General features: G+C 43.9%; 2 protein-coding genes across 6 annotated transcripts in view; both read left to right on the forward strand.

The window, feature by feature from the left end:
- Window positions 1-18,675, forward strand: part of zbtb4 (zinc finger and BTB domain containing 4) — a 52,379-nt gene extending 33,704 nt beyond the window's left edge. For all 4 annotated transcript variants that reach the window (XM_057856208.1, XM_057856210.1, XM_057856209.1 and 1 more), the window contains one exon: window positions 999-18,675. In XM_057856208.1, coding sequence (XP_057712191.1) covers window positions 1,015-5,934 — 4,920 coding nt within the window. In that variant the 5' untranslated portion in view covers window positions 999-1,014 and the 3' untranslated portion in view covers window positions 5,935-18,675. The remainder of the gene's footprint in view (window positions 1-998) is intronic.
- Window positions 18,453-23,606, forward strand: shbg (sex hormone-binding globulin). Of its 2 annotated transcripts, none has more exons than XM_057856220.1 (8): window positions 18,453-18,675; window positions 18,743-18,840; window positions 18,936-19,125; window positions 22,328-22,489; window positions 22,559-22,715; window positions 22,778-22,917; window positions 22,984-23,170; window positions 23,246-23,606. In XM_057856220.1, exons 1-8 carry the CDS (start codon window positions 18,610-18,612, stop codon window positions 23,371-23,373), a joined length of 1,128 nt encoding a protein of 375 aa, XP_057712203.1. In that variant the 5' UTR covers window positions 18,453-18,609; the 3' UTR covers window positions 23,374-23,606. The 2 variants fall into 2 exon arrangements, with proteins under 2 accessions (XP_057712203.1, XP_057712204.1); XM_057856221.1 differs by having other exon boundaries at window positions 18,535-18,675; window positions 22,781-22,917.
- Window positions 23,607-23,720: the final 114 nt, after the last annotated feature.

Here is a 23,720-nt window from a genome sequence, read left to right on the forward strand (position 1 = left end):
TGGGCTTTTGGCTTAATGGTCACCGCAATCACCTGCCGTGCTGAATGCGTCGTGGACATTGGTGCCGTGACCCGGTTCGGCAATGAAGGTTTCAGGGGGTGAGTGTAACAAGTCCATGAGTGTCCGTTGTGAGCGATGCATAGAACCCTCCCTCCAGATGCCTTCAAGAGGGTGCGCTGGCAGATAAAGTTGCTAGCCTGGGCTTTTGGCTTAGTAGTCAGTGTAATAACCTGCCGTGGTGGACATGTCGTGCGCGCGGGTGCGAGTCCTGGCCTACGACGCGGCTCCATGTGAACCGGTTACATTTTCATCAATGAACTCATTCGTCGCCATTGACGGTCATATCCGTCCATTCTGATCGGACCGGGAAAAGCAATCGGAAGTGACCTAGAATTGCCCCAAAATCCAAAAAAGGTGACCTAAAATCGTCGGTGACCTTGAATTGCCACAGAATCCAAAAAAGGTGACCTAAAATCGACAAAATATGTGGCAAAATTTGACATCCGTCGCTGTCAGTGGCAACTCTTAACTTTCCGCCTTTGACGGCGCTAGACGTCCAATTCCTTTTGACCTGAAGGGGGCGAATGACCAAATGTTGGCAGCTAATGAGTTATTACAGTACACTGTATCTTACGTGGGGTGTAAAAACCTCTCAATTGCCCTCCCTCCCTTTCTGTCTCTCCTCTCGCTTGCAATGAAATAGTTAAATTCCTATCCTCACCCCTGCCAGGAATGTCCAACAAGGCTGAAGTGGAAAGAGAATGGGACTGTTTTTATTAGAGATAGGGCCATTCATGCAAATCGATATAGGAGTTCGGATTCAAATAGGTAGAGAGTTGTGTAATCTCTGGAATACCTTCATGAAAATATCATTGTCGTTTGTTCCAGGTGTTTCCATTCTTAGAACCGAACATTAGCTAAACACGCTAGGTAGATGATGATGGGATCTTTGAAGGATAAATGTTAACTGCAGTTTTGTTTTTGTGTTTTCTTTGTAGATTTCGGGTGCCGGTCATGGTGTCCGGGGTGAAACTGCGGGACCCCTTTCACGCGGGCCTTATTCACCCTCGTCTGAGTGAGCGACATCCGGCTTCTGGGTTGGCGCCCCCCTGCACCGAGGACCCCGCGAGTCAGCGCCGGACCCTTGCGTCTCCCCCACCAGTGACTCTTGCCGCGTCGGAAAGCCTTCAGGCGCCTAAACCCGAGGAAGAGGAAGGGGGAGGGGCCGTTTGTCAGCTGGAGATGAAGGGGAAAAGACACTGCGGACGAGGGGATGGGACGATGGAAGAAAGCGTGGTCGACGGACCTAAAAATGCCAAAATCACCCTCAGCTTCCCGGCGAGCGCCGGGCCCCTCCCGGCCCCGCTGACGTCATCCGGCTATTGTCGTAACGCCCCGTCATCCTCTTCCCCGCACAGACGCCGGCCTTCTTCCAAGAGCTCAGTCGAGGGGTCTCTATGGAAACTGGACTCCACCATGGACGTAAAGCACAGACCTTTTAAGCCCCCGAGGCACGACGCTTCTCCGTCCTCATCGCCCTCCTCTTCCTCATCCCCCATGACTGTTCACACACTCATCCGGAAGGATATCAAATCCCCGCCTCCTCTCAAGTGCTCGAAAGTGTCCCCGGAGATGCCGTTTCTTAAGTCGACTCCCGCGACTTACGCGGGAGACGGATGGGATGAGAGACACAAGATGGCCAACGGTACAGCTTCCCCGTCGCAAACGGCACAGATCCTCTTCAGCCTGGGCTCCTCGGCCTATCAGAGAGGAGGCGGCGACGCGGAGAGGAAGGAGAAAACGACGGGATGTCCAGGCGGGAAGCTGGGGAGCCCTCACGGACCGAGTCTACAGCCGCCCCCGCTTCACCTCGCGCCCCCCTTGCCGCCATCCGAGGGGCTGACCCCACCCCCTCGCGCCACCTCCTACTCCCCAGCCGACGGCCTCAAACCTGAACTGATCTGCGGGGTGTGCCACCGGCTCTTTAGCTCGGCCTCCTCGCTCACTGTCCACATGCGGCTGCATCGCGGAAGCCGCGCCCTCAGCTGCCGCTTCTGCGGCAAAGTCTTCATCCACAGCAAAAGACTGCAATCGCACGAGGCGTCCTGTGGAGCGCCCGTCCCGCCTTCCCGACCGGGCCCGTCTCTAGCCGTGCGGCCTAAGGAGGAGCCCCTGGAGGAAGGCGAGCTGAGACCAGAGGAAGGCGAAATCGACGGGTCTGAGAAAAAACCAAGTAACCTGCTGTCACGTATCCAAGGCGACGATGACGCGGCAGCCGCGGAGCTCCTGACGAGTGACGAAAGCCATTTTGTGAAGGTAGTGGACGGCAATGTCATTTACTTCTGCTCAGTGTGCGAACGCTCTTACATGACGCTGTCCAGCCTTAAGCGTCACTCCAACGTGCACTCGTGGCGACGCAGGTACCCGTGCCATTACTGCGATAAGGTCTTCGCCCTGGCTGAGTACCGCACCAAACATGAAGTGTGGCACACGGGGGAGCGGCGCTACCAGTGCATTTTCTGCTGGGATGCCTTCGCTACCTACTACAATCTCAAAACTCACCAGAAAACCATTCACGGCATCAATCCCAGTCTCATCTCCAGTGAAAAGACAGCCAATGGAGGCTACAAGCAGAAGGCGAACGCCCTCAAGCTCTACCGCCTCCTTCCCATGCGCTCACAAAAGAGACCTTACAAGACTTACAGTGACAATTTGCATAATGGCCTGCTGATGTCACCCACCGAAGCTTCTTCCCTCTCTCTGCCTGGCCTGGACTGCGCTCTAACCGGAGACCTACAAAGTTTCATCAGCGGGGCCAATCCTCAGAGTGTCAAGCCTGACCCTGACGGATTCTCCGATAATGTCCCGCCCGCCGAGCGCGACGGCTCTGTCTCGCTGCGCTTCCCCCAAACGGACTCGCTACACCCTAAAGAACACGACGATGAGACCCACAAGTCGGAGCCAGTTCGCGGCGGCTCCAAAATATCCAGTAGCGGTAAAACCAAAATTCCCAAAGCTCTTAGATGCAATGAATCAGCAAGCACCCCTTCTGTGATCACATATGGACATGCAAAACAGTCGGTTATAGTTCACGGAACTGCTGTGTCGTCCTCTGTCATTGTGCACAGTAACCAGGTCTCCCCTCAAAGTGAACTCAACAAACTCTCTGAAATGACACACAAGGGCAGCGCGAAGTCATTAAAGAGACAAAGAGAAGGAGCAGACGGCCACAGAAAGAGGCCCCGAGAGAGCTTAGATCCTAAGAAACCGGAAACAGAGACAGATGGGTCGTGTTTTAAGTCCAGAAAGTCCCACGTCAAGAATGACCTAGCCAAGTCAAAACAGCCGTCGCCATTAACGGGCTCCCCGATTAAAGAGACAGGTCCACTGTGCCAGATCACTGTACGCATTGGGGAGGAAGCCATAGTGAAGCGCAGTATCTCCGAGACGGACCTGAGGAGAGACAAAAGCCGCTCTCCCCCTAAAGGCAAAAAAGGCGAGACGTCTTCAGTGAAGGGCGCTCATCATCACAAACACCACGTTCAGCGGCGAGCCAGCCAGGAGGACACGGCGGGAGACAGCAAGGAGGAGGTGGCGGAAAACACGGGCAACTCCTCCGACGAGCTGAGAGAGTACAACTTTCGGCAAAAGGTGCGCGAACAGGAGAGCGACCATGATGTGGAGGACAACCTGTGGCGACCTTACTACTCCTATAAGCCCAAGAAAAAGGCCCAGGCGCAGGTGCAGAGGTTTAAAAGCTGGCAGCGGAAGCTCAAGTTTAAGCGCGCTCTGCGGCTGAAGAGGAGAGCGGAAAAACTGAAAAAGCGTGGAAATAAAGAGAAGAGAGAGGAAGACGGAAAGCCATCAGAGACTGAAAATGAAGAGAAACAAGCAAAGGATGTCTGTCATGAGCTTTCCACCCATTCGCCACCTTCCCCAAAACCTCCTGTCGCACCCTCCGTCACCTCTACGGGACTCAAAAGGCGGGCTTGGACCAACGGGGATGCGGCGGAGTGCTCTACGTGCGGCTGTTGGTTCTCCAGCTCCAACAAGCGAGACCAACACGAACTCAGTCATCTTCTGGAGTTTGTGTGCCTCTTCTGCCGAGCCACTTTCCCGTCAAGGGACAAGTTGGAAGACCACCAAAAGATGGAGCACCCCAAGCCCGCTGACACATCCGCAGCACCTCCAAAAGCAGCGTTCGCTGAAGATCCTGATCCTCTCAAACCCGAAGGTAGTGACAAAAAGGAGGATCAAGTCAAGTCAAGCCTGAGCAGGAGAGCATTGTCTCGGCACACCTGCCCGCAGTGTCACAAAGTGTGCAAGACGTCCTCGGCGCTCAATCGCCACCTCCGACGTCATGAGTTCAGCAGCTCTTCGGAAAGGGCAGAGGATGACGACCTTCCAAAGCCTGAAACGACAGCTCGGTGTAATGACCCAGTGCCTGAAAAAGGCCAGGTAGTCTCTGTCATCAGTTATTTGACTGCAGACCCCCCTAAAAGCGTCGACTACTCATCGACGCCGGATGAACCGACGTCAAAAACTCGAGAAGCGAAATCTGGCGACGAGCCCCGAACGCCCGAGTGCCCGCACCCGCCACCCGAGAGGAAGCCCAGCCCAAAGATTAACCAGAGCCCAATTAACCTCGCGCCAGCTAAAGCCCAGCTTGCCCTAGCCCCGCCCCGCACTCTCCAGAGCGTGCTGGTCATGAGCAAGCCGGAATGTCTGGACTATCGCACAGCTGGCAAACGGAACTTTGAGACGATGGCGAGCTCTTTACACAGCCTGGCAGCCCCTAGCACCTCCGCAAATGTCCCCGTGACGCCACAGGCCAGAATAACCACTGCCGCTCCCCCTGTTTCTATGGCAACCGTCAACAGCTCGGAACGGGGAGTCGTGACTCGAGATGGGGTCATTATGGACAGAGAGAGGCAGGCTCGCAGCGCTATGTTTGCACACACCAGCTACAAGGAACAAAACCTGGCCCAAGATCTCCGAGTCAAGTCCGTGTCCCGCAGTCCATCTCCCATCGAAGCACAAGACCTGACCATGTCCTCCATTCTAGCTCGAGAGAGGGAGATGGAGAGGCAAAGAGTACAAAAAAGAGAAGTTGAAAAACAGCGAGAAAGGGGGCGGGACAAAGACCGAGGAAAAGAAATGGAGAAGGTCCAGCACTCGGGTCGACATGAACACACACCAGTGGACCAAACGTCTCTTTTGGTTCCCAAAGAGGAGCCTGTGAGTCCTGTTCCGTCCCCCCAACAGATCCCCGCTCAAACCACTACGAATGGGCACTCTTCGCACAGACACACTCCAAAGTCCCCCTGCCGCCCCACGCACTTAGCTGCGGCCAGCCAGCAGGTCCAAGAACTGGAGCGGCTCACGTTGCCCGGCGACCGCCCCTCCGCCCACGCACTCCTTCTCCCGCGGGCAACAAAAGCGCTAGAGTCCGAGCTCCGGGACACTTCCAGAGATGTCCAACATGTGGAGCCTGCGCCGGTGTGCTACCCTGTCCAGGATTACCCTCTTCCACTCGTTGGGCCGGACACCTATCAGCCAGCTAAAAAGCAGGACGACAACCTCCTGATGTCCGCCTACCCCGCTGGAGCGCTTCCCTTCGGTCCTTTGGGAAAGATGATGATCCCTAACAGCGCCGACTTGACCAAGCTGCCGTTCTACCCGGACCCGTACCAGCTCCTCTACGGCTCTCAGCTTCTGGCCTACCCGTACAACGTGGCTGCTCTCCCCATGGCCCTCAACATGATGGCGCCCGGCACGGACAAGGTGGAGCCTCTGCCGTTCCTGCCGGCCATTTTCAACTACGGCGCCGGCGCAGGGCCCTACGTCGGCGCTACGCCTCACCCGCTGGTGGCTAACCCCAGCTTCTACGGCAGTGGCAAGAAGCAACGAGACGGCAGCAGCAACAAACAGTAGGACGCCAAAAGGATTCTATTCCAAGAGGATGGGACCGGGAGGAAGGGGTGGCCAATGTTCCAGTGATGTCTCACCACCCCCTTCCTCCCATCTTTGTTCTCTGCTGTTTTGTCGTAGTGTGTCGTAGTTCTAGAACTTATTATCTTGAATATACGAATAAGAACCGCGTACAGGGTTTCTTTCTCCGTAGCAACTCGAAGCCTGTTAATTATACTACTCGGAATTTCAGCATGAAAATCTGTCTAAACTTTACCCAATGTCCAATTTGTCAAGGTTTCAGCACAACTAGCTTGTCCCGAACAACGGATTCAAAAGAACAGATCTCTGTATTCTGGTTAAACTGCAACCGCTATTTTCGGTTCATGCTGAAATTCCACGTAGCGTACTTCGACAGTGCGACTGCGAATCTCCGGAGATGTACCGCGGCGGTGCGCGCTTGTATTCAAAAGAGTTTGTACGTAACGCGCATGCTGTGGCTAACGTCCCGTCGCGGGATCCGTGCATGAGAGGCTCGGGCCGACGCGCAGCATTCCCCCTTTAGTCGGTGTAGCGCCGCTAGCGTGTAGGAAGAGCGTACGACAACTCGTCTGGGCACGTGACGTGACTTTGTGGCCAGACGACACCGTAGGATGTGTATAGCGTAGTTGATACCTTATGTGCACAAAAATAGTCAAGTAGTGGTCACTTAGAGGGGGGCACTTGTAGCTGCTTTGGATATGTAGCTGGTCACTGGGTAAAGAAATGCAGGCTGGTAACTATTGCACTTCCCTTCATCTCGTTTCCCTTAGAAAAGAGAGGAAATAAAGACTCCCCCCACTCCTCTTGGAGGAGAAGGACAAAGAATGATCTAATGGATTCAGGGTATTGAGTTATTATTAAAAAAATGAAGCAAAGATCTGAGCTCCAAAGTGATGCTTGGACACCCCCCATGTCATCATGTTATCTTGTTGAAGGTTAAGCCCCTCCCACTTGGGCTCGGAGTGGCAGGGGAGGGTCAAACCGAAAAATATGAATGTAAATTTTAGTCTCACGGTCAAATGAAGTACAGCTGGATTACTATACAGTGGTATTAAAAAGTATATGAACTTTTTGGAATTTCTCACATTCCTGCGTAAAATCACCATCAAATGTGATCTGATCTTTGTCAAATTCACACAGATGAAAAAACAGTGTCTGATTTATCTAAAAAAACACATAAACATTTATAGGTTTTCATATTTTAATGCCAATAGTACGCAAACATTGACAGAAGAGGGAAAAATATGTAAGTGAACCATCACATTTAATATTTTGTGCCCCCCCTTTGGCAGCAATAACTTCAACCAGACGCTTCCTGTAGCTGCAGACCAGTCTGGCACATCGATCAGGACTAATCTTCTCTACAAAACTGCTGTAGTTCTATCAGATTCCCTGGATGTCTGGCATGAATCGTTGTCTTTAGATCATGCCACAGCATCTCATTGGGGTTCAAGTCTGGACTTGGACTTGGCCACTCCAGAATATGTATTTTGCTCTTCTGAAACCATTCTGAAGTTGATTTACTTCTGTGTTTTGAATTATTTTCTTGTTGCTTAGCTTCAACTGTTTGATGGCCTCGGGTTTTCCTGCAAAACATCCTGAGAAACTTTTGAGTTCATTCTTCTATTATTGATTGCAAGTTGTCCAGGCCCTGAGATAGCAAAACAGCCCCAAATCACGATGCTCCCTCCACCATGCTTCACGGTGGGGACGAGGTGTTGATGTTGGTGAGCTGTTCCATTTTTCCTCCACACATGATGTTGTGCGTTACTCCCAAACAATTCAACTTTGGTTCCATCAGTCCACAAAATATTTCAGCCAAAACATCTGTGGAGTGTCCAAGTGCCTTTTTGCGAACGTTAAACGAACAATTTTTTTTTAGACAGCAGTGGCTTCCTCCCATGAACACCATTCTTGTCCAGAGTTTTACATATAGTTGATGTATGCACAGAGATATTGGACTGTGCTAGTGATTTCTATAAGTCTTTAGCAGACACTCTCTGGTTCTTTTTTACTTCTCTGAGTATTCTGCACTGATCTCTCGGCTGCATCTTTGGTGGACGGCCATTCCTTGGGAGAGAAGCAACAGTGCCAAACTCTCTCCATTTGTGGACAACTTCTCTGAATGTCGATTGATGAGCATCCAGACTTTTAGAGATGCTTTTGTATCCTTTCCCAGCTTTATACAAATCAACAATCCTTGATCACAGGCCTTTAGACAGCTCTTTTGACCGAGCTATGATGCACATCAGATAATTCTTACCAGGTGTGTGTTTTATAGTGGGCAGGGCAGCTTTAAACCACTCATCAGGAATTGGGCACACACCTGACTTAAAATGTTTGGTAAAAAAATGGTTTCAATTAGGAGCGGCAACCTCTTGGTACCTCACGATACGATATGATTTGCAATACAAAGCTCACGATAACCATGATCTGACGATATGCTGATACAACGATTATCGATACATTGGTCAGGAAATCATTCTAGGACACGGGTTTCAAACAGTTTCCAGAAAGGGCCAAGTGGGTGCAGGTTTGCTTTCCAACCAGTGAAGAGGACACCTTTTCACAAATCAGATCTTTTACATGTGTAATCAGTTAAACTTTGTCAGGTGCTGCTTGTTTCAGTAGGAAGTTCATGGGTGAAACTCTCTGCACGGTATCGGTTGGAACGAAATCCAGCACCCACTTGGCCCTTTCTGGAATCGGTTTGACACCTGTGTTCTAGGATATTCTACAAACAACTAATTAACAGAAAAACAAGCTTCTCGTGTGAATTAGAATTAGTATATCACTAGTAGACGTTCAATCTGTTTGAGGTGGGAGGGTGGCAGCGAATGAACATTCTATGGCTGTCAGTGGCAGTCAATGCCAGGCAATTAGGTAATTTTGGGCCATTTAATGTCTCACTGGAACAGCACCAAACTAAAGTTCCAGTTCATCACCTTGTCCAATGCAGATTCTTGATTCTTGACACCTTGTCCAATGCAGATTCTTGACTCTTGACAAGGTGATGATGCTGGAACTTTTGTTTGGTGCCGTTCCAGTGAGATTTACAAAGCTGATTGCCTGAAGAAGACATCAAAATTCCCTTAGTCCTTGATGATATGGGGCTGCATGTCAGGCAAAGGCACTGGGGAGATGGCTGTGGTTAAATCTTCAATAAATGCACAAGTTTACATTGAAATTTTAGACACCTTTCTTATCCCTTCAATGGCGTACCGCACGCAGGCTATTTTTAGACCGTGACGTCACATCGTAAAGAGGAAGTAAAGCCGAAGTGGGACATTATAGACCCGCCCTCGCATAGACACAACGTAATTTGTGCTACTTTTCTCGGGTAATCTTTCAAAAACGAACATGCTGATCACGCATTGCTTTTTTTGGAACTTGTAGAAACGACTCTAGACATTACGACACATGAAGGATTTTTTCTTCATACGTTTCCGGAAACCAAAAACTTGCGCGGACTTTAACACCAGCTCGGTGAATCCATTCACATTTCATATGCAGTAAACATTATGTTGGGTTGGCATGGTCTTTCAGAGGACAAAGAGGTAGGCCATTTTTATATTTTTAACTTATTTTTTTAGCGTAACGTTGTGCCGTACTGCTTCTGTCTGACAATGAATGACCTGAAAAGAATTACAATGGTATCTGACTGCCACTGGTACCGTTTCTGTTATATATATAAAAAAACAACTTTAGTAAGGGGGAAGTGTAAAAAAATCATTTGTTTTGTTCGTTGGCTGTCACTGAGTAGCATTTGCGATCACTACACAAAGCTAACTAAATTACCCCCAAGAACAGTCAGAGACGTAGGACAACCAGAGGATATATAAGAAAGACAGGGCTGATGGCAAAGGACAGCTTGTTGAAACAGGAGAATGTCATTGTCAGTCGCGTCGATAAAAAAAGCTAAGGCTATGCTTAGGTCGGCTCGTTTTTTTTCGTCTTTTTCTGCCTTCGACACTCAAGCCATCTCTTTAACTGAACATTTTTATGTTCTTCCACATCTTTGCCAGTGAATTTGGCACCAGGCACATCATTTTCGGAGAGAATTGGTACGTTTAGCTCTGTAAACATCTCCTTCGTACACGATTTCCATTCATTTCCTATTAGGGACAAACGGTGGCTTGTCCCTACTTAGCAACAGTAGCTAATGTCATGAATATTAATGAGTGGAAGTGACGTGTGGCTTGCGGTACGCCATTCAAAAGTACTTGGGTCATTTTGGCCACCTCTGGGTTTTTCCGGAGTAGAGGCCAAATCGGAGTGACAAGAATTCTCTGGGACTTCTAGTGTTAAATCTTCAATAAATGCACAAGTTTACATTGAAATTTTAGACAGCTTTCTTATCCCTTCAATTGAAAATGTATCATTTTCCAAGATGACAATGCATCATGCCACAGAGCTACAACTGTTCAAGCTTTCCTTGTAGAAAGACTCATCCAGTCAATGTCATGGCCTGCAAATAGCCCAGATCCCAACCCCATTGATAACCTGTGGTGGAAATTGAAAAAAATGGTCCACAGCAAGGCTCCAACCTGCATAGATGATCTGGCAACTGCAATAAACGAGACTTGGCACCAATTAATGAAGAATACTCATCAAGTCCATGCCTCAGAGACTGCAAACTGTCATAAAAGCCAGAGGTGGTGCTGCTAAATATTAGAGATGTGTTTTGATTGTTATTTCTTTGTTTGTTTCTAATGATTCCATATTTTTTTCCTCAGAATGTAGTGGTTCCATATATATTTCCCTGCACTTCCCCTATAATATTAACATTAACTGACCACCACAATGTTTTTTATTCATTTCTTTTAGTCTTTCTGAATTCTAAAGAGTTGCACTTTTGAACTAATTCATTAATTTTTCAAGCTTTTTATCTGAGTTTGTTCTACATGATAAAATGTCTGAGTGAGTGCTTGTCCGAGACTGGTGATTACATACTTTTTGCTTGGGGTTGTATTATGGTGGACGATTTTGATAACAACTTGTTGGTTCCTTTTTAAAACGATATCTCGATTCTTGGCAGGAGCATATCGATAACCTTTTTGGATACAAAGTATCATGATATATCAACATTTTGATATTTTGTCACACCGCTAGTTTCAATTGTTCTTTAAGTGTCCTTAGGCAGAGGGTTCACTTACTTATTTTTCCCCCTTCTGTCATTGTTTGCTGCTATCATCATTAAAATATGAAAACCTAGAAATGTTTGGGTGGTTTTAGTTAAAGCAGACGCTGTATTTTCATCTGTGTGATTTTGACAAAGATCAGATGGTGATTTTATGCAAAAATGTCAGAAATTCCAAAATGTTCAGATACATTTTCATACCACTGTAACTCATTAGCTGCCATTGGCGGTGATAGAAGAACCAGAGTTTACTTACTCACCACTCAGTAACTTTAGCATATTAGCAATTACAACTCTGAAATTCAGGAAAAATATCAACAATCTTCCCGTCGTTGAAACGGCTTTAAAGTGATTTAATTGTAACGAATAGGCTGCCATTGACAGTCACAGACGTCAAATTCATTCGGAGTCTACGGACGTCAATAGCACTGAAACATAAATCATTCGACGCTAGCTTCCCAGATGACGTCTATCGCTAACAATGGCAGTGAATGTGTTAAACGGGATATCAAGATAATGGAATAAATGCTCGGTTTCAGTTTTGTTGTAGTTTTTTTTTTGTTTGTTCACACAAATAACCAATTACAGATCAATATAAGAGTCTGGTATGCATATATACAGTAGTCCTAGCAACACGTCAGTAAACTTGGGTTCCTTATCCACGAAAGCATGAGCGCCACTTGCTTCCTAACCGTTTCTAAGCTCGGCAAATCTTTACACTGTGCGCACAGCTCTTCCCCCGGCATCCCCGACTCTCTGTCTTCTCAGCGTTCATTATATTTTTTGTTTTTTCTTTGTCAAATTAAAAATCGGCCGGTCTCCGGGAAACCAAAAGTCACAAAATTAGCATCGGCGCTAGCAAAATGGGCCACCTGTTGTTGAGTTTTTTTTTTTTTTTTTTAACATATCCGTGTTTGAAAAATCAAAAAGAAAAAAAAAAAACGACATAATATTCCAACCCATTCCTGTAGACGTGTTTTTGGACCATCATTTCTAATGTCACACAGACCAAAAGCATGCAAATTGAGTCGTTATCGTAGTGACTGGACTGGAATCTGTCTACTGTACCTTTTTGTTGAAATGAATGTGCCTCTGCTTTGATATTTAAACAATTCTTTCTAGTTACGATGTGGATCTGCCAGATTTACGATGTTAAGGTGCCTTGTCACGGCATGAGAAATTAGATTTGTAAATGAACGTGGTTTTTTTTTAGTTATCATTTCGAGATGAATCTCACCACTTTGAAGCTGTTCATAGACGTAGCGGTGTGGCTAAACCGTTTTTGGGGGGGGATTGTGTATCATGTCTAGGATCAAACTGTGCCATAGAAAGCCCTTGAAATATGTTGGTTATTTTTTTGAAAGAAAAAAAAAAGATGTTTTTATGTTGCCTGAGGACTTTGTCTTTAGATTTGATACAAAGGCTCGTAGCCTCAGCTCTCCCAAAGTCGCTAGTCTCCTTTTCCCATAACTTTCCGCCCTCGTCCCCCCCCCTTCTGTCTCTTTGCTGCGATCAAACAAAATAAAGTATTAACCTGATGACCCAATGAAACAAAGTTCAGTTTTTTGGGCTAGCTTAAACACAAACGCAGATACAGTGAGGCAAATAAGTATTTAGTCAACCAGTAATTGTGCAAGTTCTCCCACTTGAAAATATTAGAGAAGCCTGTAATTGTCAACATGGGTAAACCTCAACCATGAGAGACAGAATGTAGAAAAAAAACAAACTAGAAAATCACATTGTTTGATTTTTGAAGAATTTATTTCCAAATCATGGTGGAAAATAAGTATTCGGTCAATACCAAAAGTTCATCTCAATACTTTGTTATGTACCCTTTGTTGGCAATAATGGAGGCCGAACGTTTTCTGTAACTCTTCACAAGCTTTCCACACACTGTTGCTGGTATTTTGGCCCATTCCTCCATGCAGATCTCCTCTAGAGCAGTGATGTTTTGGGGCTGTCGTTGGGCAACACGGACTTTCAACTCCCTCCATAGATTTTCTATGGGGTTGAGATCTGGAGACTGGCTAAGCCACTCCAGGACCTTGAAATGCTTCTTATGAAGCCACTCCTTTGTTGCCCTGGCTGTGTGTTTGGGATCATTGTCATGCTGAAAGACCCAGCCACGTCCCATTTTCAATGCCCGTTGCTGATGGAAGGAGATTTTCACTCAACATCTCTTGATACATGGCCCCATTCATTCTTTCCTTTACACAGATCAGTCGTCCTGGTCCCTTTGCAGAAAAACAGCCCCAAAGCATGATGTTTCCACCCCCATGCTTCACAGTGGGTATGGTGTTCTTCTGATGCAATTCAGTTTTCTTTCTCCTGCAAACACGAGCACCTGTGTTTCTACCAAAAAGTTCTATTTTGGTTTCATCTGACCATAACACATTCTCCCAGTCCTCTTCTGGATCATCCAAATGTTCTCTAGCGAATCGCAGACGGGCCTGGACTTCAACAGGGGGGACACATCTGGCAGTGCAGGATTTGAGTCCCTGGCGGCGCATTGTGTTACTGATAATAGCCTTTGTTACTGTGGTCCCAGCTCTCTGTAGGTCATTCACTAGGTCCCCCCGTGTGGTTCTTGGGATTTTTACTCACCGTTCTTGTTATCATTTTGAAGCCACGGGGTGAGATCTTGCATGGAGCCCTAGATCGAAGGAGATAATCAGTAGTCTTGTATGTCTTCCATTTTCTAATAATTGCTCCCACAGTTCATTTCTTTAGGCAAGGCAAGGCAAATTTATTTATACAGCACAATTCAACACAAGGCAATTCAAATTGCTTTACATCACATGAAGATTATAAAAATCACATTTAAATCAATACAACGTAAAAACCAGGACAATCAAAATAGGAAATCAAATTATACGTAAAAATCGCATTTAATCACAAATAGAATCAAAATAAATAAAAATAAAACAAAAACTACTAAATAATAATTGAAATCAGCAATGGAGATAAGCACAAGAGGAATAGAAAGCAAGTAGATTGAGATATATAGACAGTTATGGATATGCAGTGCTAAACAAAAGCATTTTTAGCCCTGATTTAAAGGAGCTAACAGTTTGAGCATACTTCAGACGTTCAGGTTACTTGTTCCAGAGATGAGGAGCATAATAACTAAATGCTGCCTCACCCTGCTTGGTTCTTGTTCTTGGAACATGCAGGAGACCGGTTCCAGACGACCTTAGGGGTCTAGATGTCTCATAGGAATCTAACAAATCAAGAATGTATTTTGGTCCAAGGCCATTAGGTGTTTTGTAGACGAGCAGTAGTATTTTATAGTCTATCCTTTGACTCACTGGAAGCCAGTGTAGCGATTTCAAAACCGGTGTTATGTGGTCCAGCTTCCTTGTATTTGTGAGGACTCTGGCTGCAGCATTCTGTACTAGCTGCAGCTTCCTGACTGATTTTTTATCAAGACCCGTAAATATACCGTTGCAATAGTCCAATCTGCTGAAAATGAATGCGTGAATAAGTTTTCCCATGTCTTGTTGAGTCAGAAGCCCCTTAATTCTGGTTAATATTTTTTAGGTGGTAATAAGCAGATTTAGTGACGGAGTTTAGATGGCTATCAAATTTTAGGTCTGAGTCAATAATTACGCCAAGGTTTCTGACTTGATTTGTAGCTGTAAGTGACATTGTGCTAAGGTGCCTGCTTATCTTTGACCTTTCCTTTTTTGGCCCAAAAATGATCACTTTAGTGATCACTTTATACCAAGCGTTTTACCTATTGCAGATTCAGTCTTCCCAGCCTGGTGCAGGTCTACAATTTTGTCTCTGGTGTCCTTCAACAGTCTTCAACCTTGGTCTTGGCCATAGTGGAGTTTGGAGTGTGACTGATTGAGGTTGTGGACAGGTGTCTTTTATACCGATAATGAGTTGAAACAGGTGCCATTAATACAGGTAACGAGTGGAGCCTCGTTAGAAGAAGTTAGACCTCTTTGACAGCCAGAAATCTTGCTTGTTTGTAGGTGACCCAATACTTATTTTCCACTCTAATTTGGAAATAAATTCTTTAAAAATCAAACAATGTGATTTTCTGTTTTTTTTTTCCACATCCTGTCTCATGGTTGAGGTTTACCCATGTTGACAATAACAGGCCTCTCTAATCTTTTCAAGTAGGAAAACTTACACAATTGGAGGTTTGACAAAATACTTATTTGCCCCACTATATCTCAATTGTACAGAGAGATTTTACAATGTCATTTAGCATGTTTTCTCTTCAAAATGGAATAGTAATATCCGTGTAATCGATAAAAAATTAAAATAACTTAGCTGAGCCTCAAACAGTATAAAGATAAATATATAAATGAGGATCTAAGCACAACAAAAGACCAATTGGCTAACTTACTTAGCAAAAGCCCGCTAGCTTAAATGCTATAAAATGCTAGCTTTTTTTTTTACAATGCTCTTAACAAATGATTCAAACACATATTCCCTCAAAACCAGCTAAATATACCTATAAACTAAATTACGAATGCATTAAAAAAACATTTGCTCAAACAAAAACTAAGCTTATGTTGGTCTTAACAGGGTGCAGCTGGATTCAGCCATGTGAAATGAGTTGTCATATTACTAAAGAGCAGTGTATCCAGTCAAATCAATAAAACTAAATGGAAACACTTTCAAAACAAACCAACGCAAATGTCTCAATGTACGGAGAGATTTTACAATGTCTTTTTGCATGTTTTTTTTTCTTTAAAAAGGAATGATTTCACCCTCGTACAGATATTTGTTCGAAAATCTCATTGAATATTTGGTGATGGATTTCGGGCTGTAGCTATCGATTATTTTAGTAGTCGATTAATCGAGTTAGTTCGAATAATCGAGTAATTGATAAAAAATTAAAATACCTGAGCTGAGCCTCAAATGTTATAAAAATAAATAAATGAGGATCTAAGTACAACTCAAGAACAATTGGCTAACTTACATGGCAAGCTAACTTACATGGCAAAAGTCCGCTAGCTTAAATGCTATAAAATGCAATTTTTTTTTTTTTTTTTTACAATGCTCACAATGCTCTTAACAAATGGTTCAAAATATTCCCACAAAAAACAGCTAAATACACCTATAAACTAATATACAAATGAATTAAAAAAACATTAGCTCAAACAAAAACCTAGCTTATGTTCGTCTTAATAGGGAGCAGCTGAATTCAGAATTGTTTCACCCTTGTACAGATATTAATTCGTGAATCTCATTGAATATTTGGTGATTGATTTAGGGCTGCAGTTATCGGTTATTTTGTTAGTCGATTAATCGATGAACTACTTAGTTTGAATACTCAAGTAATCGGATAAGGAACATAAAAAAATAAAACACCTGAGCTTGGCGTCAAACGGTATTAAAAAAAAAAAAGAGGATCTAAGTACAACAAAAGAACAATTGGCTAACTTACATAACAAAAGTCTGCTAGCTTAAATGCTATAAAATGCCAACTTTTTTTTTTTTTTACAATGCTCTTAACAAATGGTTCAAAAATATATTCCCACAAAAAACGGCTAAATACACCTATAAACTAATCCACAAATGCATTAAAAAACATTAGCTAAAACAAAAACTTAGCTTATGTTGGTCTTCACTTGGAGCAGCTGAATTCAGAATTGTTTCACCTTGTACTGATATTTATTCGTGAATCTCATTGAATGGTGACTGATTTACGGCTGTAGCTATCGATTATTTTAATAGTTGATTATTCGAGTTAGTTCGAATAATCGAGTAATCGATAAAAAAATGTAAATACATGAGCTGAGCCTCAAACGGTATAAAAATAAATAAATAAATTTGGATCTAAGTACAACAAAAGAACAATTGGTTAACTTAACATAGCAAAAGTCCGCTAGCTTAAATGGTATAAAATGCTAACTTTCATTTTTTAACAAACATATTCACACACAAAAAAACGGCTAACTACACCTACATTATAAACTTATATACTAATGCATTAAAAAAAACATTAGCTCAAACAAAAACTTAGCTTATGTTGGTCTTAACAGGGAGCAGCTGAATTCAGAATTGTTTCACCTTGAACAGATATTTATTCGTGAATCTCATTGAATATTTGGTGATTGATTTAGGGCTGCAGCTATCGATTATTTTGGTCGTTGATTAATCAATTAAATAGTTCCAATCATCAAGTAATCGGATAAGGAACATAAACAAATAAAATACCTGAGCTTAGCATCAAACGGTATAAAAATAAATAAATGAGAATCTAAGTAGAACAAATGGCTAACTTACATAGCAAAAGTCCGCAAGCTTAAATGCTAAAAATGCTCAAAAATTTTTTTTTTTTACAATGCTTTTAACAAATGGTTCAAAAACATATTCGCACAAAAAAAAAAAAAAAAAAAAAAAACGGCTAAATACACCTATAAATTAATATACAAATGCATTAAAAAAAAAACATTAACAACAAAACAAAAACTTAGCTTATGTTGGTATTAACAGGGAGCAGCTGAATTCAAAATTGTTCCACCTTTGTACGGATATTTATTCGTGAATCTCATTGAATATTTGGTGATTGATTTAGGGCTGCAGCTATCGATTATTTTAGTCATCGGTTAATCGAGTTAGTAAGAATAATCGAGTAATCGATAAAAAACAAATACCTGAGCTTAGCCCCAAACCGTATAAAAATAAATAAATAAATGAGGATCTAAGTAGAACAAAAGAACAATTGGCTAACTTACAAAGCAAAAGTCCGCTAGCTTAAATGCTATAAAATGCTAAAGTTTAAAAAAAATTTTTTTTTTTTACAATGCTCTTAACAAATGGTTCAAACACATATTCCCACAAAAAACGGCTAAATACACCTAAAAACTAAAATAAATGCATAAAAAAACATTAGCTCAAACAAAAACTTAGCTTATGTTGGTCTTAACAGGGAGCAGCTGAATTCAGAATTTTTGAGGGTGGTGTGGAAGAGGTTGGTTTTGAGGAAATGTAGAGCTGGGTGTCATCCGCATAGCAGGGGAAGTGAAGTTTATGTTTGCGGAAGATGGAACCGAGGGGGAGAATATAGATAATGAAGAGGCGCGGCCCAAGGACGGAACCCTGGGGCACACCAGCGGAGACAAGGAGAGATTTGGATTTGTGGGGGCCGAATTTGACAAATTGTGTGCGGTCAGACAGGTAGGACCGGTTGGGGGTTCATTTAATGACTGAGGTTTGTAGTCCAGAGAATACGCTAACTGTAAATATTACCCAAAAGCAGCAACACAAAAACAAGTTAATGTTTAATCACAAAATATTGACTCAAGTCTAAAGTAGGCTTACAGTTTAATGGATTATGACTATTAAAAAAATAAGTGCCCGAATGGAAAAAATGTCCGACAGGGGTTCTCCGCCAGTCCGCCCTTTCGCACGATTTCATGTGTGTTGTCCTAGCTTGTTTATCCTGTTAGTCACCCCGTTCAAATCGATATGACGCCAACCTGCCCTCTGGACCAGCGCACAGTCCAGGATTAAACACTCCATTGGAACATCTAGGAAAGCGACCCACAACGATGGCAAGTGGACCGCTACTTCTAACTTTGAGCATCACGGCGCTGGCATGGGGAATCCAAGCCAAGGTACGTTGAGCCAATTTTAAGAAACAGAAGTATATTGTGTGTTGACATATGCATGTTTTGCATCTAGAAAGAAATATCGGGCAGCACCGCTGTGGACCTGGGCCAGCACCGGGATGCTTGGAGGCCGTTGATGCACCTTTCAGTCAACCTCACCAAGATAAGAGGGTGAGTGATGGGGGAGGTCCTCGTTTTTCCGAGTTATGTCAAAAACTAATCGTGTAATAACAAGATTTCTTTGACTTTGCATCCTTCCGGTGAAGCATCACGTCAACATTTCAACTCAGGACATACGACCCGGAGGGGACCATCTTCTACGGGGATACCAAAAACGGCCGGGACTGGTTCATCCTGGCCCTGAAAGACGGTGTCCCGCTCATGCAAATCAGTCGCAGTGGCGTCCTGGTTTTTGTGGTGGGTGGGCCCAAGCTCAATGACGGGCGCTGGCACACGGTGAGTTATAGAAATTCAAAATGAAACAGTTTCACGACAAGATCTCATACTTGAATTCAATGGATATCGTGCTACTCTGTCTGGTGCTTGCGCCATTGCCAACAGGGGGCAGTATGACATATACATTTGGGCAAATAAGTATTTCGTAAACCACTAATTGTGCAAGTTTTCCCACTTGAAAATATTAGAGAGGCCTGTAATTGTCAAATTGTCAGCATGGGTAAACCTCAACCATGAGAGACAGAATGTGGAAAAAAAAAACAAGAAAATCACGTTTGATTTTTAAAGAATTTATTTGCAAATCATGGTGGAAAATAGGTATTTGGTCAATACCAAATGTTCATCTCAATACTTTGTTATGTAACATTTGTTGGCAATAACGGAGGCCAAACGTTTTCTGTAACTCTTCACAAGCTTTTCACACTGTTGCTGGTATTTTGGCTCATTCCTCCATGCAGATCTCCTCTAGAGCAGTGATGTTTTGGGGCTGTCGTTGGGCAACACGGACTTTCAACTCCCTCCACAGATTTTCTATGGGGTTGAGATCTGGAGACTGGCTAAGCCACTCCAGGACCTTGAAATGCTTCTTATGAAGCCACTCCTTTGTTGCCCTGGCTGTGTGTTTGGGATCATTGTCATGCTGAAAGACCCAGCCACGTCTCATCTTCAATGCCCTTGCTGATGGAAGGAGATTTTCACTCAAAATCTTTAGATACATGTCCCCATTCATTCTTTCCTTTACACAGATCAGTCGTCCTGGTCCTTTTGCAAAAAAACAGCCCCAAAGCATGATGTTTCCACCCTCATGCTTCACAGTGGGTATGGTGTTCTTCAGATGCAATTCAGTATTCTTTCTCCTCCAAACACGAGAACCTGTGTATGCAGTGGCGCCTCCAGAAAATTTTCATAGGGGTGGCCAGATGGGGCCACTTAAAATCTTGGGGTGGCCAAAACTAAAAGCCATAATTTCAGGTTTTCATTATATTATTGCAGTAAAAAGTTCTGCGGAAAACTATCAGAAAGACTTAAGGACACGGCTACTTATATACTTTGGTGTATTGTGTAATATTTGATGTTACTAATGATTTAATGTGCATAGTCCATAACTATCCAGTCAACATTTTGAGTTCCACAACAATTATGTTTTATTATGTCATGTATATATTAGGCATAAGGTGTACATTTAACTAGGGCTGTCAAACGATTAAAATTTTCAATCGAGTTAATCACAGCTTAAAAATTAATTAATCGTAATTAATCACAGTTCAAACCATCTCTAAAAAATATGGCAAATTTGGATATATGCCATATTTTTCTGTAAATTATTGTTGGAATGGAAAGATAAGACGTGACGGATATATTCATTCAACATCCTGTACATAAGCACTGTATTTGTTTATTATAACAATAAATCCACAAGATGGCATTAACTTTATGAACATTCTTTCTGAGAAAGGGATCCACGGATAGAAAGACTTGTAATTCTTAAAGGATAAATGTGAGTGTATATTGTGACTAAATATTGCCATCTAGTGTATTTGTTTTGCTTTCAGTAAATGATACTGTAGCGACTTAACTGTTCTGCCCAAATACATGATGGGAAGTGGTGCAACCATGACTGTGTGTTGTGGCTGCAAATGCTATATCTTCTCTGCGTTGGGTACATTACAGGCTGTTTAGAAAAAGATCAACTCCTGTCATTCTTCCCCACGTTGCTTCCCACAATATTTATAGTTGCTGTTGGGGAGATGACAAAGCTTTTGCCAATTAAAAGCATGGCCCCAATGAATGCTTGTATCTACTCCACTCTGCCTCTAACTCTGTATATAAGTAAAACAGCGGCATTGTAGGCTGTTTGCGGCAATGCGTGAATGAGTCGTACCACGATTGCGTTAATTGTGATAAATATTTCCACGTGATTCATTTTAAAAATTTATTAGCGCCCGTTAACGTGATAAATTTGACAGCCCTACATTTAACAAAACAAAATAAATGCATTCATTTGGGATGAAATGCATAACTGATGCTACAACAATCTAACGATATACTGGCACGCGGGGTGGCCATGGCCACCCCCTGGTGGCGCCACTGTGTGTATGTACCAAAAAGTTTTATTTTGGTTTCATCTGACCATAACACATTCTCCCAGTCCTCTTCTGGATCATCCAAATGCTCTCTAGCGTACCGCACATGGGCCTGGACGTGTACTTTCTTCAGCAGGGGGACACGTCTGGCAGTGCAGGATTTGAGTCCCTGGCGGCGCATTGTGTTACTGATAGTAGCCTTTGTTCCTGTGGTCCCCCCGTGTGGTTCTGGGATTTTTGCTCACCGTTCTTGTTATCATTTTGACGCCACGGGGTGAGATCTTGCATAAAGCCCCAGATCAAGGGAGATTATCAGTGGTCTTGTATGTCTTCAGTTTTCTAATAATTGCTCCCACAGTTGATTTCTTTACACCAGTGGTGTCAAACCGATTCCACAAAGGGCCGCAGTGGGTCCTGGTCTTTGTTCCAACAGATCCAGCACAGACAGTTCAACCAATGAGGTTTCTGCTAAAATAAGCAGCACCTGACTGCAATCAACTGATTACGCTTGTAAAACACCAGATTGGTGAAAAGGTATTCGTCTTGTTTGGTTGGAATGAAATCCAGCACCCACTGCGGCCCTTTGAGGACCGGTTTGACACCTGTGCTTTTCACCAAGCATTTTACCTATTGCAGATTCAATCTTCCCAGCTTTGTGCAGGTCTACAATTTTGTCTCTGGTGTCCTTCAACAGCTCTTTGGTTTTGGCCATAGTGGAGTTTGGAGTGTGACTGACTGAGTTTGTGGACAGCTGTCTTTTATACCCATAATGAGTTAAAACAGGTGCCATTAATCCAGGTAACGAGTGGAGCCTCGTTAGACCTCGTTAGAAGAAGTTAGACCTCTTTGACAGCCAGAAATCTTGCTTGTTTGTAGGTGACCAAATACTTATTTTCCACTCTAATTTGGAAATAAATTATTTAAAAATCAAACAATGTGATTTTGGTTTTTTTCCCACATTCTGTCTCTCATGGTTGAGGTTTACCCATGTTGACAATTACAGGCCTCTCTAATCTTTTCAAGTAGGAGAACTTGCACAATTGGTTGTTGACTAAATACTTATTTGCTCCACTGTATCTGCCATTTCTTATAACTAAGTATGGAGAACCTTTTTTTAGCTGGAGCTGAGCAACCATGGCGATTTCGTGGTCCTCGAGGTGGACGGCTCCCGGGGGCTTCTCGTGGGTCTGCAGTCCGATACCATCGAGGAGGTGGTTTCAGGGTCCCTCCGACTGGCAATTGGTGGGATCCTCATTCCCAAAGAGAGGCTATTTGTTCAGGTAGCACGAACTGTCAACAGATACACCCGGACTTGACTTTGATTTGGGATGAATTTTACGGCCTCGCAGTTGGAACCGCAGCTGGACGCATGCGTGCGGGATGGCAGCTGGCTGAACCTCAGTAACCCATGGGAGACGGACGCAGAGCAGCTCCGACCATGCCGCCAGAACATCCGACCTGGCAGCTTCTTCTCCGGGAGCGGAATGGCTGTTGTCAACAGTTCAGGTAGAACGGAAATCCTGACATATTTTATAAGCGTAAATAAGTAAATAATTTTGTCTTGCTAGCAGTTTTACAGACAGAATATGAACACGGCGTGACCATCCGAGTTTTGGGCGATTTTGCCAAAATGGACGGAACCATTTTAAGCATCCGGCCTCCCGGGCAGGCACTCATGTTTGCGGTAGTTGCCGACAATAACACAAAAGTATGTGCATGAAGTACCGAAGTCAATTCCGTATACATCAAGAATGACTCATTTTTGGCTTTCCAGGAAGTAACGGTCATCCTCGGTGGTTATAAAATGAGTCTGAAAGAAGACTTCAAGGAACTGGAGATGACTTTCGGGACCGATTGGATGGAAATTCGAAACGGTGGACATGCGTCGAAGGTCCCGTGGGAGAATCCTGAGCTTCTGAAGACGCTGAGAGAAAGCCACGTGGCCATCGGTGGCCTCCCCGGTGAGATTCCGATTTAAGTGATCTGTATTCCGAGCACAGGACTAACGCTAACTGTTTTGCTTATTGGCTCCTCAGGCAAAGATGACGCAGGCTCCAGTTTCTTGAGAGGTTGTCTAGAGAAGATCCAGATCCAGGGAAAGGACGTGGACCTGGATGGAGCTAACAAACACCCCTCCATCTCCTCTCACAGCTGCCCCTTGTGAATTACAAGCATTGGACATTCTTAGTTCGGATTTGGGTTAGCATTTTGAATCTTCTGAAGTGGTTCAGGCTTCAATTTGTATGTCAAAGCACCACTGTTATTTTTTTTCATCAATCTATGCCAGAAGGAACAATAACTGTAATTTTTTTTTCACTTGAAGCTACAATTACCCTGTTGTTGTCATTATATGTGACATAACTGTAATTAATGACTCAATAAACGTTTGAAAATCCAGTGCAAGAAATGCTGGAAAGTTCTTACACTAAAACGTTGGATTTCTACTCCCTCTAGTGGATATCTGAAAATGATGTTTGGGTGACGTCATGTTCTCTCCTATCGTCACCTTCT

This window comes from Corythoichthys intestinalis, chromosome 13, assembly GCF_030265065.1.
Source record: "Corythoichthys intestinalis isolate RoL2023-P3 chromosome 13, ASM3026506v1, whole genome shotgun sequence".
Classification (NCBI taxonomy): domain Eukaryota; kingdom Metazoa; phylum Chordata; class Actinopteri; order Syngnathiformes; family Syngnathidae; genus Corythoichthys; species Corythoichthys intestinalis.

Coding starts and splice junctions, on each gene's coding strand:
- shbg (XM_057856220.1), top strand. CDS start 18,610: ATGGCAAGTGGACCGCTACTTCTAACTTTGAGCATCACGGCGCTGGCA. Junction 19,126..22,327: donor ATGACGGGCGCTGGCACACG/GTGAGTTATAGA, acceptor ACCTTTTTTTAG/CTGGAGCTGAGCAACCATGG. Junction 22,716..22,777: donor GGCTGTTGTCAACAGTTCAG/GTAGAACGGAAA, acceptor TTGTCTTGCTAG/CAGTTTTACAGACAGAATAT.